The sequence below is a fragment of the Schistocerca cancellata genome, chromosome 6 (genome assembly GCF_023864275.1).
Source record: "Schistocerca cancellata isolate TAMUIC-IGC-003103 chromosome 6, iqSchCanc2.1, whole genome shotgun sequence".
In the NCBI taxonomy this organism is placed as follows: Eukaryota; Metazoa; Arthropoda; class Insecta; order Orthoptera; family Acrididae; genus Schistocerca; species Schistocerca cancellata.
In genome coordinates, this window is record NC_064631.1 from 283,361,627 (window position 1) to 283,376,907 (window position 15,281).

The 15,281-nt window shown below is 39.0% G+C and overlaps 3 protein-coding genes across 3 annotated transcripts in view; 1 reads left to right on the forward strand and 2 right to left on the reverse strand.

Annotated features, from left to right (window-relative positions):
- The window catches only part of LOC126190839 (peptide chain release factor 1-like, mitochondrial), a 73,588-nt gene extending 65,404 nt beyond the window's left edge, over positions 1–8,184 (reverse strand). Inside the window, exons 1-2 of the mRNA XM_049931418.1 lie at positions 7,775–8,184; positions 7,450–7,535 (exon numbers count right to left, since the gene is read on the reverse strand). Of these exons, the coding sequence (XP_049787375.1) occupies positions 7,450–7,535; positions 7,775–8,114 (426 nt within the window). The 5' untranslated portion in view covers positions 8,115–8,184. The remainder of the gene's footprint in view (positions 1–7,449; positions 7,536–7,774) is intronic.
- LOC126190841 (uncharacterized) lies at positions 262–2,385 on the reverse strand. The gene is made up of 2 exons (XM_049931421.1): positions 2,300–2,385; positions 262–661 (listed from the first exon to the last, which is right to left on the reverse strand). The coding sequence occupies exons 1-2, from the start codon at positions 2,371–2,373 to the stop codon at positions 346–348; spliced, it is 390 nt and encodes a 129-aa protein (XP_049787378.1). The 5' UTR covers positions 2,374–2,385; the 3' UTR covers positions 262–345.
- Positions 8,185–8,402: 218 nt separating the features above from the next.
- LOC126190842 (scm-like with four MBT domains protein 1) overlaps positions 8,403–15,281 on the forward strand; it is a 179,104-nt gene continuing 172,225 nt past the window's right edge. The window contains exon 1 of the mRNA XM_049931422.1: positions 8,403–8,486. Coding sequence (XP_049787379.1) covers positions 8,468–8,486 — 19 coding nt within the window. The 5' untranslated portion in view covers positions 8,403–8,467. The remainder of the gene's footprint in view (positions 8,487–15,281) is intronic.

Below are 15,281 nucleotides of genomic sequence, written 5' to 3' on the forward strand. Positions count from 1 at the left end.
TGTCCGGGTGTCTTGACATGATCTGTATGATTTGACATGAAATCGCCCACGTCATTTCTGTAACTGGCTGGGTAAGTTTGTGGACTGGCGATTGGTTGACTTGGGTTCGATTTCCGCTGTCATCATCATTCTACTTCTTCTTCTTTTTTTTTTTTCCTTGTAATATTAAATGATCAATTATACAATTTAAAAACATTCAAACAGTTCAACTTATATATGTAAAATTAATATATTCAACTTAGTTGTGATTAGTACCTTAGTAAGTCAAAAGGCTATAGGACACCACTTTGTAATTCACTGGTAAATTTTGCAGGAGCTGCTAGTGGTCAAATGTCTTTCTTGACACTACCCACATAAAGCATTACTGCATGGAATAATTACAGTAGTTATGTCCTTTCCAGCACTCTCTCCCATTTCTGTCTGTTGCGTTGTTGGGTAGAGCAAAGGGTTCATGAAATCTCCTGCTGTAGCTGTCTCCCAAGGTGTACAGGTACTGTCTGCCAATGTTCTGAGTGCCCAATTCCTCTGTGCTGGATGGTGGTACCAGTCTACATGAAAGCACATCTGGTGTGCACTTTCTTGCAGTATACATTGTGACCCAACATACCACTTGCTCCCCTCACTTCCATTTTCATGTGAAACTGATCTCTGATGTAAGGCACTGAGAGGTGAAAGAAATCCATTAGTTTCCTTTGATGTGGCAATATTATGAAGTTGTTGTCAACATAACAAAATAAATCAGTTAGATTCTCTTGAACTGACTTTCTTGTCAAAGCACTCTACGAAGAAACTGCTGAAAAATCAGGAAAGTGAACTGCCCACTCCATCAAATACTTCTTTTTTATGCGAGGGGGGACAGAAGGAAGAGAGAGAGAGAGAGAGAGAGAGAGAGAGAGAGAGAGAGAGAGAGAGAGAGAAAACATGCATCTCCCCCGAAGCAGTCAGTTTTTCAGTACACCTGATGATTAGCAACTTGGTTGCTCACCTAAATATTGTGCCCATTTGACAACAAAATGTAGCCACCTGGGAATGAATTATTTTACTACAAAATGTAGAATAAACAACATTTTTAGTATCACCTCCAGGAGCAAGAATAAAGAAATTCTGAGAGGAAGTCACCTCCCTTTGTTTCTAAAAATTCTTAACATTAATATCCAGGTGTGGCATCATTTTGCATGTCACTGCCTAAGGTCTATATTCACTTAATACATACAATAGACTTTTCATTACACTTAACTAAAACTGTAAGGTAAATTCAGAAACATTGCCTTATATAATAGATAAATCTCTGATGAGCATGTTAACGCATGATCTGTAGATAAATAATACACACACTATAAAAATTGCAAAGATGGACTACTTTATGTCCTTAGATCTGGTTTTTTAAAGTATGTTTACATGGCACTCCTTTCCCTTTCCTTCCCATAATGACACAAGGTATGGTAGTCCCCCCACCCCACCCCCCCTCCGCCGCCCACAAAAAAGGGCATGTCATATCACAGAAAGCTGAGCAGCAATCCTCTCAAAGTTGATCTCTGACATAAGGCATTGAGAAGTAAAAGAAATTCATTCATTTCCTTTCATGTGACTATGTTATGAAAGTGTTGCCAACATAACACAAGAAATCAGTGCTTTTCTGGTGGCAGACGTTCCTCATTAAAGTGGTCTATGAATATTTTGGCAACAAATCAGGAAAGTGAGCAACCCATGGCCACTCCTTCAGATACTACTTTTTTTTGGGGGGGGGGGGGGGGAGGAGGGGGGAGGGGGGAAGTCACAAGTGTCTTGGTGCTGTTAACTAAAAGAAAATAAACAAGAAACCTGTGAAAGTAAGTAAATGAAAAGTGAACACAAATAGGATTTTGGTTTAAACAATTGGCGAAATGATGAGAAACAGTGCAAAAATAGAGGAATGAAAACGAAAAAGAAAGAATAGAAGAAAATTCAGAAAACAGAAAAAATGAATAATTATGCACACACATCCACGTATGCATGTTTGCTTCCATTTTTAAATTTCACAAGCACTGGTGTTTGGAGAGAGGATGCAGGTGGTCCATATATCAACAGTTTCCTATTATGTTCCTGAGACCCATACAATATCTCTGTCTGCCAAAGTGCAGAACTTATTATAGGCCTAAATCCTAGGTTGTTGCCCCCCCCCCCCCCCCACCCAATGACCAGCTGCCATAAGAATACCATCAGGGACAGGACAACATAGATTATGCCCATGTCTAACATGTGAATACCAGGCAACTAATATTTTTAAGCCAGCAGAAAAGTTCACTGTGGAAAAACTCACCTGTGATTTAGTCTCTTTGGGAAAGTCTCTTGGAGGGATGGATGAGTAACTTTGGCAATAAATGACAAAGTCATCTCACAAGTACCAGGTATAGTGGTACAAGCAGTTCAAATTAAAAATAGACTCCTTATCTACAAATTTGAACATTAAAATGTTGCACATGCATTCAACAGTCTCTCCAATTGTACTGCTGTCATATATTTACAGAAATGATAATATAGTTAGTGGACAAATTGTGGCAGGTTGGTTGCATACAATTCATAGGATGAACCAGCTACCCAAAAACACATTAAAATTTCTGCCGAAGTAAGTTGGGGAGGAACTTTGATACCACACAAAATTGTACCAATTTTCTTGCTATCGTGGCATTATTGCCTAACATTGAGGTAAGTCCCTTGGTAGGCCAAAGTTTTCCTTTTGTCGACATATAAAGCACAATATGTAATAACATGATTCACTGTGGGTATCACTCCACGAACACTGCATTTCAGTTTGTTCTCTTATCAAAGTATCTTGCACAAGAAGATCACAATACTGGGATGGTGCATAAGTTCATAGCATTTTTCCGCAAGTTTAATAAACACAACAGATACACATAACAGAGACATTAGTCATCAATAGTTTATTCTCTGTCACTATTTACAACAGTGTGCCTACACTGGAGTAACTCTTTGATTCCACAGTGGTTTTGAGGATGAAGAACTCATCAAGCTATGTTGTGAGCACATTTTCATTTGGAAAGTAAGTTCCTTGAAGGTTGTTTGATAGAGAGCGGAAAAGGTGAAACACTGAGAGTGCAAGATTAGGTGAATGAGTTGGGTGCAAAATGACTTCCCAACCCAACTCCTGTACAGTGTTTTTTGTTAGTCTAGCAGAATGTGGGTGGGGGTTATTGTGGAATAGCACCACTTCATGCAGTCTTCCTGGTCACTGTTTTCAGACTGCATCTGAAAGATATCTCAGTTGTTGACAATGAATATCAGCAGTGATGGTTGTGGAAGTAATTCATAATACACCACACTGTCGCTGTTCTACCAGATGCATAACACTCTCTCTTTCGTGGATGCATGCATGTCTGTGTATAGGAAGTTGCTGCTTTGTTTAAGCTCAACCATTCCCTTTTTTTATCTTGTTGTTGTTGTTGTTGTTGTGGTCTTCAGTCCTAAGACTGGTTTGATGCAGCTCTCCATGCTAATCTATCCTGTGCAAGCTTCTTCATCTCCCAGTACCTATTGCAGCCTACATCCTTCTGAATCTGCTTAGTGTATTCATCTCTTGGTCTCAATCTACGGTTTTTACCCTCCACACTGCCCTCCAACATTAAATTGGTGATCCCTCGATGTCTCAGAACATGTCCTACCAGCCGATCCCTTCTTCTAGTCAAGTTGTGCCACAAGCTCCTCTTCTCCCCAATTCTATTCAATACCTCCTCATTAGTTATGTGATCTACCCATATAATCTTCAGCATTCTTCTGTAGCACCACATTTCGAAAGCTTCTATTCTCTTCTTGTCTAAACTATTTATCGTCTACGTTTCACTTCCTTACATGACTACACTCCATACAAATACTTTCAGAAACGACTTCTTGACATTTAAATCTATACTCGATGTTAACACATTTTTCTTCTTCAGAAACGCTTTCCTTGCCATTGCCAGTCTACATTTTATATCCTCTCTACTTCGACCATCATCAGTTATTTTGCTCCCCAAATAGCAAAACTCATTTACTACTTTAAGTGACTCGTTTCCTATTCTAATTCCCTCAGCATCACCTGACTTATTTCAACTACATTCCATTATCCTCATTTTGCTTTTGTTGATATTCATCTTATGCCCTACTTTCAAGACACTATCCATTCTGTTCAACTGCTCTTCCAAGTCCTTTGCTGTCTCTGACAGAATTACAATGTCATCGGCGAACCTCAAAGTTTTTATTTCTTCTCCATGGATTTTAATACCTACTCCGAACTTTTCTTTTGTTTCCTTTATTGCTTGCTCATTCCATGCAAATGTCACACAATGGTGGAATGATCACAGTTCATCACATTTGCCGTTTTCGAGTACAATGACGTGAATCATTGTGGATTCATGTATTTATCAAGAATTAATGTGCTTATCAAGACTTAAGAAGGTTTTTAGATATGATAAACTTCTATTGGCAATATATTCTGTAGGCTGCAAGAATCCAGCTGCCACTCACTAATGCCTTAACAACGAAGAATATTAAGGAGAAACAAACCCGCACATTGCTCAATCAAAATGACACATGCTTTCAACATGATTAAACAATCCTTACAGAACACTGAGACCTTGGCCCATTCCCTAAGTATGGCACATTTGTCTGTTACAGATGACACAAGCGAGAATGCTGTTGGTGCAGTGTTGCAATAGACAGTAGACAGTATCCAGTAACTTCTATGGTTCTTCTCCTACCAACTGAAGGGGACCCAACATTTGTGGTTGGCTTGCAACCATGAATGGCTAGCAATATGTGAGGCAGTGAAATACCAATTAAGAGGGTTGGTCCATCACAGTTTTTACAGACCAACGCACATTGGTTCGTGCTATCCACATTCAAAGTCGTGACATGTACCCGCCGCTGCTTCAGATACCTGGACTAATATGCACATTTTACTACCAACATCTGGCATGTAAATGGAGAGGGGCAATGTGGTAGCTCATTATGTCACTCTTTCATGCCCTTAGTGCACCAATTGATTTTGGCAGGTTGACCATGGAGAAGGAGCAAGACAGGCAGTTACAGGCATTCTTGGACAACTCCAGCACAAGTTTACAATTGCAACACATTCAGTAGCCTAACTTTAGCACGCACTTATGGTGCGATACATCACTTGGCAGTCCCAGCAAAATTCCATAAATCCACCTTTGATACCTTGCATAATCTATCACGCCCGGCAGTTCGTCCCAACACAAGGTTCAATATGGAGTGGTTTGTTTGGCCTGGGGTAAAGGCAGATCGCAAAAAGTGGTTACGCACCTGGCTCCCTTGCCAATACAGCAAAACAGGACACCTCGCCTTCCTGCCACAAAGTATGTTTGAAATACCTAAAGGGCATTTTTTCAACATGTACACTCGGACTTGATTAGACTGTAACCCAAATCCACAGGTTTCAGGTATACTCTGTTAGCTATCAAGTGCACAACACAGTGGTTGAAGCTGTCCCCTTAATGGATATAACAGCAGCAGCATTCTCTGTCATCAATATCTCATTTTGGGTGATCATTGCCTATCACAACCAACTAATGGCAGCAGTTCAAATCTCTTCTCTTTTAAAAATTTTGTACATTGATGTGTCACAGTCCACAATGGACTGAACCATCACCATGGGTTCTACTCCGTACACGAACATCTTATAAGGACAACCTGAAATCCTCTTTCGTTGAAATTTTGTACGGCAACCTCAGAGTTGCCATTGTTGATATACAAAGACAGACGTCAATTAACTCATGTCCATATACCGCCTCTCCATGCTCGCAGCATGTGGCAGGTTTTCGTACGTAAGGTATTAGGTGACTGACCCACGTGATGTTCTGAGACAACACAATTTGTGCTGCACTCCTGCAGCCTTATTCTGGCTCCCTAAAGCATTCTGATGCAGGGAACAGATATTTCCCATCCCACTTATTCATAAACCTTCACCTGTCTTTGCAAAGTGCCTCAGGCAGCTTGGGTACTGGAAGACTATGAGGAAGAGGACAAACAGGCACTGCTACCAGCAAATCCTTCAACCACATATCCACCTCTACTGATGAGGACCCTTGGTTGATCATCTTATACTGTTGGCGGATTCAGCATCCAGTCACCTGTTTTGAATATTGCTGATTATGACCTGCTCCACTCTTGCTATACTGCATTTCTACAAGATTACATTCTGGAGTAGGGTCCCCTTCCCATTCACTCCACGATACTCCATACTGGACGGGAGGGGGAGGGAGGCAGCTCCTTGGCAGCACTGACTGCTGAAATTGATATAGATACGCAAAATCGAGATTCAGAACAATGAACAAATATCTCACTTTTGATTATTTTTATCATTTCTTTTGATTATTTTGTCATTGTACTGCTGTGTATTATCATGACTGAAGTGTTTATATCTTTTTGTGTGTACAATTTGTGGCAACTATATCCACATATTATTCTACATACTGACTACTACAAGGGTAACAAATTTGCATATACTCAAGAACAGCTATGTCATTAGCAACATTCCAGACAATTTTAGTGAAATGCATAATTTTACAATTTTATACCTCTGGCACTAGGGTCAGTCCTTGCAAAATATTCAAACTTTTTCAACATCTGATTTAGAGTATCTCATCTCTCAATCCTGTTGATGGTTTCTCTTCTGCTTTGTTGTGTGTTATAAGCTTATTACTTTGTGTGTGGTTTCATCACCAGTTTCACATTTTGTGGTAAAAAGGTTTGTGACCCTTCACTGTCTCTCCCTGCGTTTTCTAATAAAAAAAAAAAAAAATGGCTCTGAGCACTATGGGACTCAACATCTTAGGTCATAAGTCCCCTAGAACTTAGAACTACTTAAACCTAACTAACCTAAGGACATCACACACACCCATGCCCGAGGCAGGATTCGAACCTGCGACCGTAGCAGTCCCGCTTTCTAATAAAACTCTGTTCTCTACAGTATTCAGAGATGTGCCAACCCAGAACACATGTTCAAATAATTTATAGAAGCTTTTGATCTATTGTAGAGATGCAATCTCAATTCAAGTCTAGTTGAAGAAAATAATATAAAGCTTGTTAGCTGTGGTTCTACATACCAAGCATATGATACCACCTTCTATTACAGACCACAAACACCGTTAATGAGAAAATGTACTGGGAAATTAGGTTAGAAGCCTCTTGAACAGATATCAGTCTAATATTTAGTTTTCATCTGCATATAATATTTTAATGGTGTATTTTGTAGATCCAATAACACTGATTTATACTGGAGGGCGGCAGTGTGCAATAGTATGCAAAATAAGCTAGCATTAGTGAGATATATTTATAGGTAAATGTTAATCACACCAGACTGACTTCCTCAACCAGGTTATCAATGTGTTCATTCTATTTTACAACTGGGTCACAAGTATCCTACAAATGTTTCTTACACAATCAGATACAAGCCTTTGAATTTATTTCTGCCAGTCTCTCCTTGTAGAGTTTCTCTTCATTTTCAGCCATTCTTTCAAATTCCTTGTCATCAGCGGCACCTATTCAAAGACAACAATAACTGTTTTAATTCATCAATTTATATTATCTCTAATCAATGAGCACTGTGTCCCATATCCGTGTGTAACAACACATAACAGGACTTCAGGGATCAATAAAAAACAAATCAAATATTAGATGGATTGTATGTTCCATTCCTTATTAGACAAACGCAAGAATAAGCAGTCGCGTTACTACTAGAGGTTGAATGTTTAAAACTGTGTGCGTGTAATACTTTTACCTCCTTTTAATTCATTCAAAACATCCAAAGACTCTTCCAAATGCTTCTTCTTATTGAGGATGTCAATAATCGGTTGCAATTCAGTAAGTCTTTTTGAATCGGCAACACTACCACGCACTAACATATTGTACTCCGAGATTAATTTATTAGTGTAATTCTTAAAATCTGAATCGTCCACACAAACGCCACCGTGATGCAAAGCCCTAACGAAATCATTAATCTGCCTGTTTTTAATGTACGTATGTCGTGATGCATATTCCAGTTCGTCTGGTAAACGAACTGCCAGTTTTAAGATTTTCCGAAGTCGGTGCAGCCTAGCCGCACAATTCAGATTCATCATTCATCAATCATCACACTACCGCTTCCTCTCACAACGTATACAGTGTATACACAACAATAAACAAACTTCAAAAGCAAAGAAGTATGAAAGTGCAACTACATCACAAACATGAGCTCACACAGTCGATATCTCATTAACACGATTTGTTTGATTTATAGATTAATATGAATAATCTGCTTTTAACAATAAGTACTTGTTATTATGAAATTAACTTTAAAAATGAATACAATGATAAAAATGAACAGTTACACTAGTGGTTTTCGACAGATGGATTTGCTCTTTAGTCTATGATATTAGACGGGACTAGTGGTGTGCCGCGTTAGTTTGGTTTCAATAATTGACCTGTCAAACGAATGATGTTGGGTGATCATGGTAGGAATTTTCTTTTCAAGTTTATTTCTTGTGTAGTTACCGGTTAAACGCTGCGTTTTTCTACCTTAGTGGAGAACTAATTAGACTAATGTAAGAATACTTCTCGCAGGCAATAAATAATAGGAAAAATCTCCGTTCTGCAAAGCTTGCAGTTTAGTAATAATACGAAAGGAGAATAGATAAGCAAGAAACAAAGCAACATTTTCTAATTGCGAAACAGACAATCTGTCAGCGCGTAATACTGTCTTGTCCGTTCTGTCACCGTTACTTTTTTCCATCCCATTGACGATGTCTGAGGAGACATGTTATTTGATAGTAGATTTCCGTAGCGAAGAATATTTGAATAAGCCGACCATCCGTTCCATTTTTTTTTTTTTTTTTTCGAGACAGTTGCGACGCTTGTATTTGTGTCCCACATTTTTTTTTCCAGAAGTAATACGGGACACCCATTTGCCCAGGATTTAGCAATTATTAAGCGATTTAAGCCCCGAGGCTGAATTAGATATTTATTTCACCTATATCGCTATGTATTATTATTATTATTATTATTATTATTATTATTAGTTTTCATTTCAGTCATACTCGTGCATTTCTCAAATTTACTCGTGGATTTATTCTTTTCCTGGTACTAAGGCTGCTACTGAAAGGGCATTTTCTCACATGAATGATATATGTACCAGTGACAAAACACAGCATGTTATATGAATTATGAGTGCAGTGTTAATGATTAGGGTGAATTATGATAACATTAGGGTTGAATTTTTTTATATGCAGTTCAAGAATGCAGACATTCTGAAGAAAATTGACAACACTGATAAATACAGTTTGTTTGCTTGTAGGAAGTACTAATAAAATAAAGTGAACGTACATTTTGTAATGAATTAAAGTGACGTTTTGTATTTATTACATTTAATTAATTTTTTGCAATATCAACATTTTTATTGTCTCAAATTTGGGTCTAGAAAATATGGTCACCTTGGAATTAATCAAGATCAATGCTATGTCTACCTTTATTTTCATGCACGAAAGAGATAAATACTTTGTAATGTATGTGGTTCGTCCCCCAGTAAGAGACCTTAATAAAAGATGTTCCAGTGGCGCCATGAAATTGTTATTCTTTCTCTTTTATATAATATTTGAAAGTACTGTTGTGTGTGAAAGATATATAGGCCTATATATTTTAATGAAGATGCTTAATATATGAAACAGTAATCTAACTGTATACCAAAATTTCTAGCTACCTATGATGAAGTGATGTAGGCCTAAAACAAGAGAAACTAGATTTTATGCTGATTGGTTTGGAATTTGGTGAGACTTCAGCGTGATAGTAGTCTTCCAGTCATGTAGGATTTTTCAGCTTACGCAAGGAAAGAAAGAGACTGAAGCCTTTGTTGCGTAGTCTGACACAGTCCTCCATGCTACTCTGTCCTGTGCCCCTTCCCCACTGAAAAGCTACTGCAGTCTATATCATTTGAACCTATTTATAGTATTTGAGTCTTTCTCTCCCTCTACGATCCTCCATTCACACACAGTTCCTTAAAGTAGTAAATTGATGATTCCTTTATGTTGCAGAATGTCTCCTGTCAATTACTTCCTTCTTGTAGTCAAGTTCTGTCTCTCTCTCTCTCTCTCTCTCTCTCTCTCTCTCTCTCTCTCTCTCTCTCTCTCTCTCACCATTGTCAGTCTACATATTATAACATCTCTACTTTCGCCATCATCAGTTATTTTACTGAGCAATAGGGAAACTCTTTACTACTATTAATGGGCCAAGAGGATTTGATCTAGTTATTGCCTTTGACCACTGACATAATGTTAATGGCTGCTGGGACGTCACCTTGTAATGGGCGTTTTCTCCATTTGATTGCTAGTTGGTGAAGTCAACGAATGTGAAAAGAGAGGGTGGGGGGACTGATTGTGCTGACAAACTGATCTGTAGCTTAGCCCAAGGCCTAGGTTAGGTGGGAAAGTGACAGTTTGGTTGTGAGTTGGCATAGCCAGCAAATATGAAAACAAAAATGAAAACTAGTTGTAGCGGCTGACTGATCTGTAACTCAGCGTGTTGAAAAATCATCACCCATATTGTGTTGTAGTCACCATTTTTACGACATTTGTTGCATGTTTCCTACATTACTGGTCAAAGCCAATGTTAGTACTAAATACATATTGTTATCCCCTCTAGTGTATTGCTTCCTAATATATTTCGCTCGGCATCAACTGTTTTTTAATATGTCCTTTTCTGTCCCTGACAGAATTAAAATGCCATTGACAAACCTCAAACTTCTTATTTTTTCTCCCTGAACTTTAATTGTGTCTCCAATTTTTTTCTTTCCTTTACATCTTGCTCAGTTTACAGATTGAATAACATTGGGCATACACTACAACCCTGTGTGTGATTCCCTTTTGAATTACAGCTTCCCTCTCATGTCCTTCAACAGATGACTGCAGTCTTATTTCTGTACAAGATGTAGGCCTATATAAACTTGCACTTTCTGTATTTTATCCCTGCAACATTCAGAATTTCAAACAGTGTGTTCCAGTCAACACTGTGACAAGCTTGCACTAAGTCTACAAATGCTGTAAATGTTGATTTGCCTTTCCTGAACCTATCTTGTAAGATGAATCATAGGCTCAGTATTGCCTCGCATGTTCGTACATTTTTCCATAATCCAAACTGATTCTCCCTGAGCTGAGCTTATGCCAGTTTTTTCACTCTTCCGTAAATAATTTGTCTCTGTATTTTGCGACCATGACCTATTAAGCCGATAGTTCAATAATATTTGGACCTGTCAACACCTACTTCCTTGGGAATTTGAATTATTACATTCTTCTGGCAGTCTGAGGGTATTTCCAGTGTCACACATAGCTTGCACATCAGGTGGAAGAGTTTATTCATGGCCAGTTCTCCTAAAGATGTCAGAAGTTCTGAGGTAATGTCTTCTATTCTAGGGGCCTTGTCTTGTTTTGACTTAAGTCTTCAGTGTTCTGTCATATTTTTCCCACAGTATCGTATCTTACATCTCATCTTCATCTAATTCCCCTTGCCTTTCTATAATGTTGACTTCAAGTTCATTTCTCTCATATACCTCCTTTATATACCCCTTCCACTTTTCAGTTTTCCCTTCTTTGGTTAGTACCAGTTGTTTTTGTATCTGAGCTGTTGATATTCAAGCAGTTGCTTCTCTTTTTCTCCAAAGGCCTCTTTAATTTTCCTAGAGGCTGTATTTGTCAGTCATCTAGTAATAGAAGTTTCTGTAGACTTGAGTTCGTCCTCTTGCCATTTCTGCATAGCAGTTTTGCAGTTTCTGTTGCCTAATGCTCACTCTGAAACTCTCAACAATCTCCGATTCTTTCAGCATATCCAGATCTCATCATCTTAATTTTCTGCCTTTCTTGCAATTTCTTCAGTTTTAATCTGCAGTTCATAAGCAATGAACTATGATCCAAGTTCACATCTGCTCCTGGAGATACCTTCGTTTAAATACTGTTTGAAAATCTGTGTCTTATCATTATGTAATGAACCTGAAGCCTTCTAGTGTTTAAGATGTCTTCCATGTATACAACCTAGTGTCAGCAATGATTAAATTATGCTCTGTGCAAAATTCTTCCAGGCACCTTCTCTTTTATTGCTTCTCTGCTTTCCATATTCTACTGTTTTTCCTTCTTTTCCTTTTCCTGCTGTTGAACTCATCTCCCACCACAATTAAATTTTCCTTTCCCTTAATGATCTGAATGGTTTCTTTTGTCTCATCACACATTCTTTCAATGTCTCTGTCATCTGTGAAGCTAGCTGGCATACAAACTTCTATTGCCATGGTGGGTTGTTTTCTTCATGTCTATCTTGGCTATGATAATGTGTTCACTTTGCTTACCCGCATACCTGTTTTCGTAGTCATTATTAGTCGTATATACAGGTACACAAACACATAACAACAAGTAAGTAAATTTACAGATGAGTGTAACGAGGATAGTCTTGCTGAAGGAACCATCCTGGCATATGCCTGAAGTGATTTAGAAAAACCTTGGTGACCTCAGGATTCCTGAACTGGGCAGTGAGATGCATGGCTGTCGAAGTGGAAAAGTCATTAGCAGGCAGGCTCTGGGAAAACTGCCACACTTCAGTTTTGTATGGCTTTTTCGGGCAAGAAGGGTTTTGTCTGACAGGTCACTTATTTCCATAGGTGCTTATGAGACCGAGATGGAACCCTCAAAATTTTCTCCTTCTCCTCCCAGCGGCATGGGTGGGCCACTGGTAGATACTAACACCCAATCCACCAAGAGGGCTCATCAGCCAGTCCTCCTCACTCAGGAATTATTTCCAAAACTATTGGTTCTAGTAACAGAATGTATGCTGGTAATCAGAATGTGCTTTTAATAGTTAAAAGAAAGAGGGCTCCTTTGAGAAAGTATTGCCTTTATGTATTCAAAAAAACTTTAGAGAGCGTTGCTGGCACTTCAAAATCGGTCGAGTAATTGCACAGTGAAACACTGTTGGTTGAAACATGTCATTCCCAATAAGCGATGAACCTCCAGAAAGCTAAATGCCTTGGGAATATACCATCGAAACGGACCTACACAGCACCTTGAACTACAGCAAAGACTTAATCTTTTGTAGAGATCGTGTAGATATTCCCAATGAAGAATTGATAGATGAGTGGCTCAGGAATGTATCTTTGATGTGCAAAATATGAAACATGTGGGTGGGGATCTGGTAAAATCTGACTCCTTTATCCTTACCTTCAATAGCACTAAAGTGCCAGAGGATATCAAAACAGGTTTCCTTCACTTAAACGTGTGGCCCCATGACCCGAACCAAATGCGCTGTTTTAAATGCCAGCACTTTGGGCACACCACTCTAGGATAGAAGGGAGAAGTCACTTGTGATAAAAGTGATAAGGCTGCCCATGAAGGAGTCAGTTGTTCGTTTCACTTGAAGTGTTTCAATTGTTCTGCGGATCACTCTGTCTGGAGTAGGGACTGCAGTATATTCCTTGAAGAAAGGAAGATCCAGGAACTTAAAACAACTAGGCCAAAAAAATCTATAAAGCTATGGTGCCTCCCACATTCACAACATTGTTAATTTCTGCTCTTAAAAATCCTATTCCAACAGCCGATGCCACTAGTCAGGTAGGGGTTGATAGACTTAAAAATAGAAAGGCAACTGACCCAGATGGAACACTTTTGCAAACTCTTAAAAAAACTGTTACACAGATCACCCCCCCCCCTTTCTAACGGACGTTTTAAACAATGTCTGACAACAAGGAAGAATCCCTGCTCTTCAGAAAACTGCCAATGTGTTAATTATTAAGAAATCGGAGGACAGCGACCTAACTGGCCCCAAAACATAGACTAATCTGCCTCCCAAACACTTTGGCTAAGGTACAGGAGCAGCTCCTTTGTGATCAACTACACTCACACAGGTGGCTCTTTGGCCTAAGTTCACATCAATATGGTTTTGGGACAAAAAGATTAGTAGATGATGCAATTAATCATGCATTAGAAATAATACACAAGATAAACAATAAATACATAGTTACAATTTTAATGTAAATTGCAGGTGGTTTTGATAACCTTTGGTGGCATCCATTTTTTGCTAGGTTGAGAGAGATGCAACTTCCAACTGCCCTATATAACAACAGCTTACTAGATTATTGCAAAAATAGAAGAGCAGAGTGGGTAACATGACACCAGAAAGTAGTCAAGAAAATAATGAAATTATGCCCACAGGGCTAAATCTGTGGACTAATATTTTGGGATATTGCTATTGGGGCATTCCTAAACAATTTGGATGTGGATGAGAGGGTAAATGGGATAGTTGCTTATGCAGACGACTTATTAGTCATTGGATCAGCAAACTCACGAGTACGTCTAGAAAACAAAATAAGTGATTGAAGTAGCCAGAACAAACTCACAATACCTGCAAACAGAAAAGTATATCTGTTACTCAAAAGGCCACTGAAAAACAATCCAATTTTAAATGGGATACTATTAACATAAAGAGGAACCCAGTAACTCGATATTTTTAATACATATTGATGAAAAACGTACTTTCAATATCCACACAAGACTGGCAATAGACAAAGCATCAAAACTGATCCACAAACTAGCAACCACACAATACTCACTACCTCTGCAGGTGTTATGAACGTATCACACAGCTATCTTGGAAGCTATAGCATGCTTTGCAGTGAGTGCATGGGCACACTGTCTGTGTCTAATGACCCATAGAAACATAGTGAGGCAAAGACAGAGGAACATACTAGACAGGATGTGGTGTGTTTTGGCACCACATCAGTAGAAGCCTTATGTGTGATTCTGGGGAATTGCCTCATTGACATCACATCCTGCCACAGAGCAGTGGCATACTGGCTACAGAGGAGCAAACACAACAAGCTTTGAGAAATAACTGGAAAACATCATAGGGAGGCATCAGTTAAAGAGCTGGCGCATTAACACATGGCAGTGGGAGTGGGGGACGACCAATAAAGGCCTTCGCGTTTTCTCCTCCTCCATCAGTGTATAGGGACAACTGAAGCTGAAGCTTGCAGATCCAACCTACAACATGGTTCACTTTTTGACTGGCCATGGCCCGTACCCAGCACATTTGAATCACGTGGGCTTTAGCCAGAGTGACATGTGCTTATGTGAGGTATATGGGTCTCCTGAACACGTGCATTACACGGCAACACCCTCTCACACGTAAGACCTATAACAGAATATAAGGACATCAAAGAATGTTATGTGACCCAGACAAATGGTGTGCTCTTGGCAACATTGCTGATAAGGTTTCAAGAACAT

Excerpts from the sequence above, each read along its gene's own strand:
- LOC126190841 (XM_049931421.1), bottom strand. The coding sequence starts at position 2,373 with ATGACTTTGTCATTTATTGCCAAAGTTACTCATCCATCCCTCCAAGAG. Across the intron at positions 662-2,299 it reads CCAAAGAGACTAAATCACAG|TGCCTTACATCAGAGATCAG; the intron begins GTGAGTTTTTCC and ends TTCACCTCTCAG.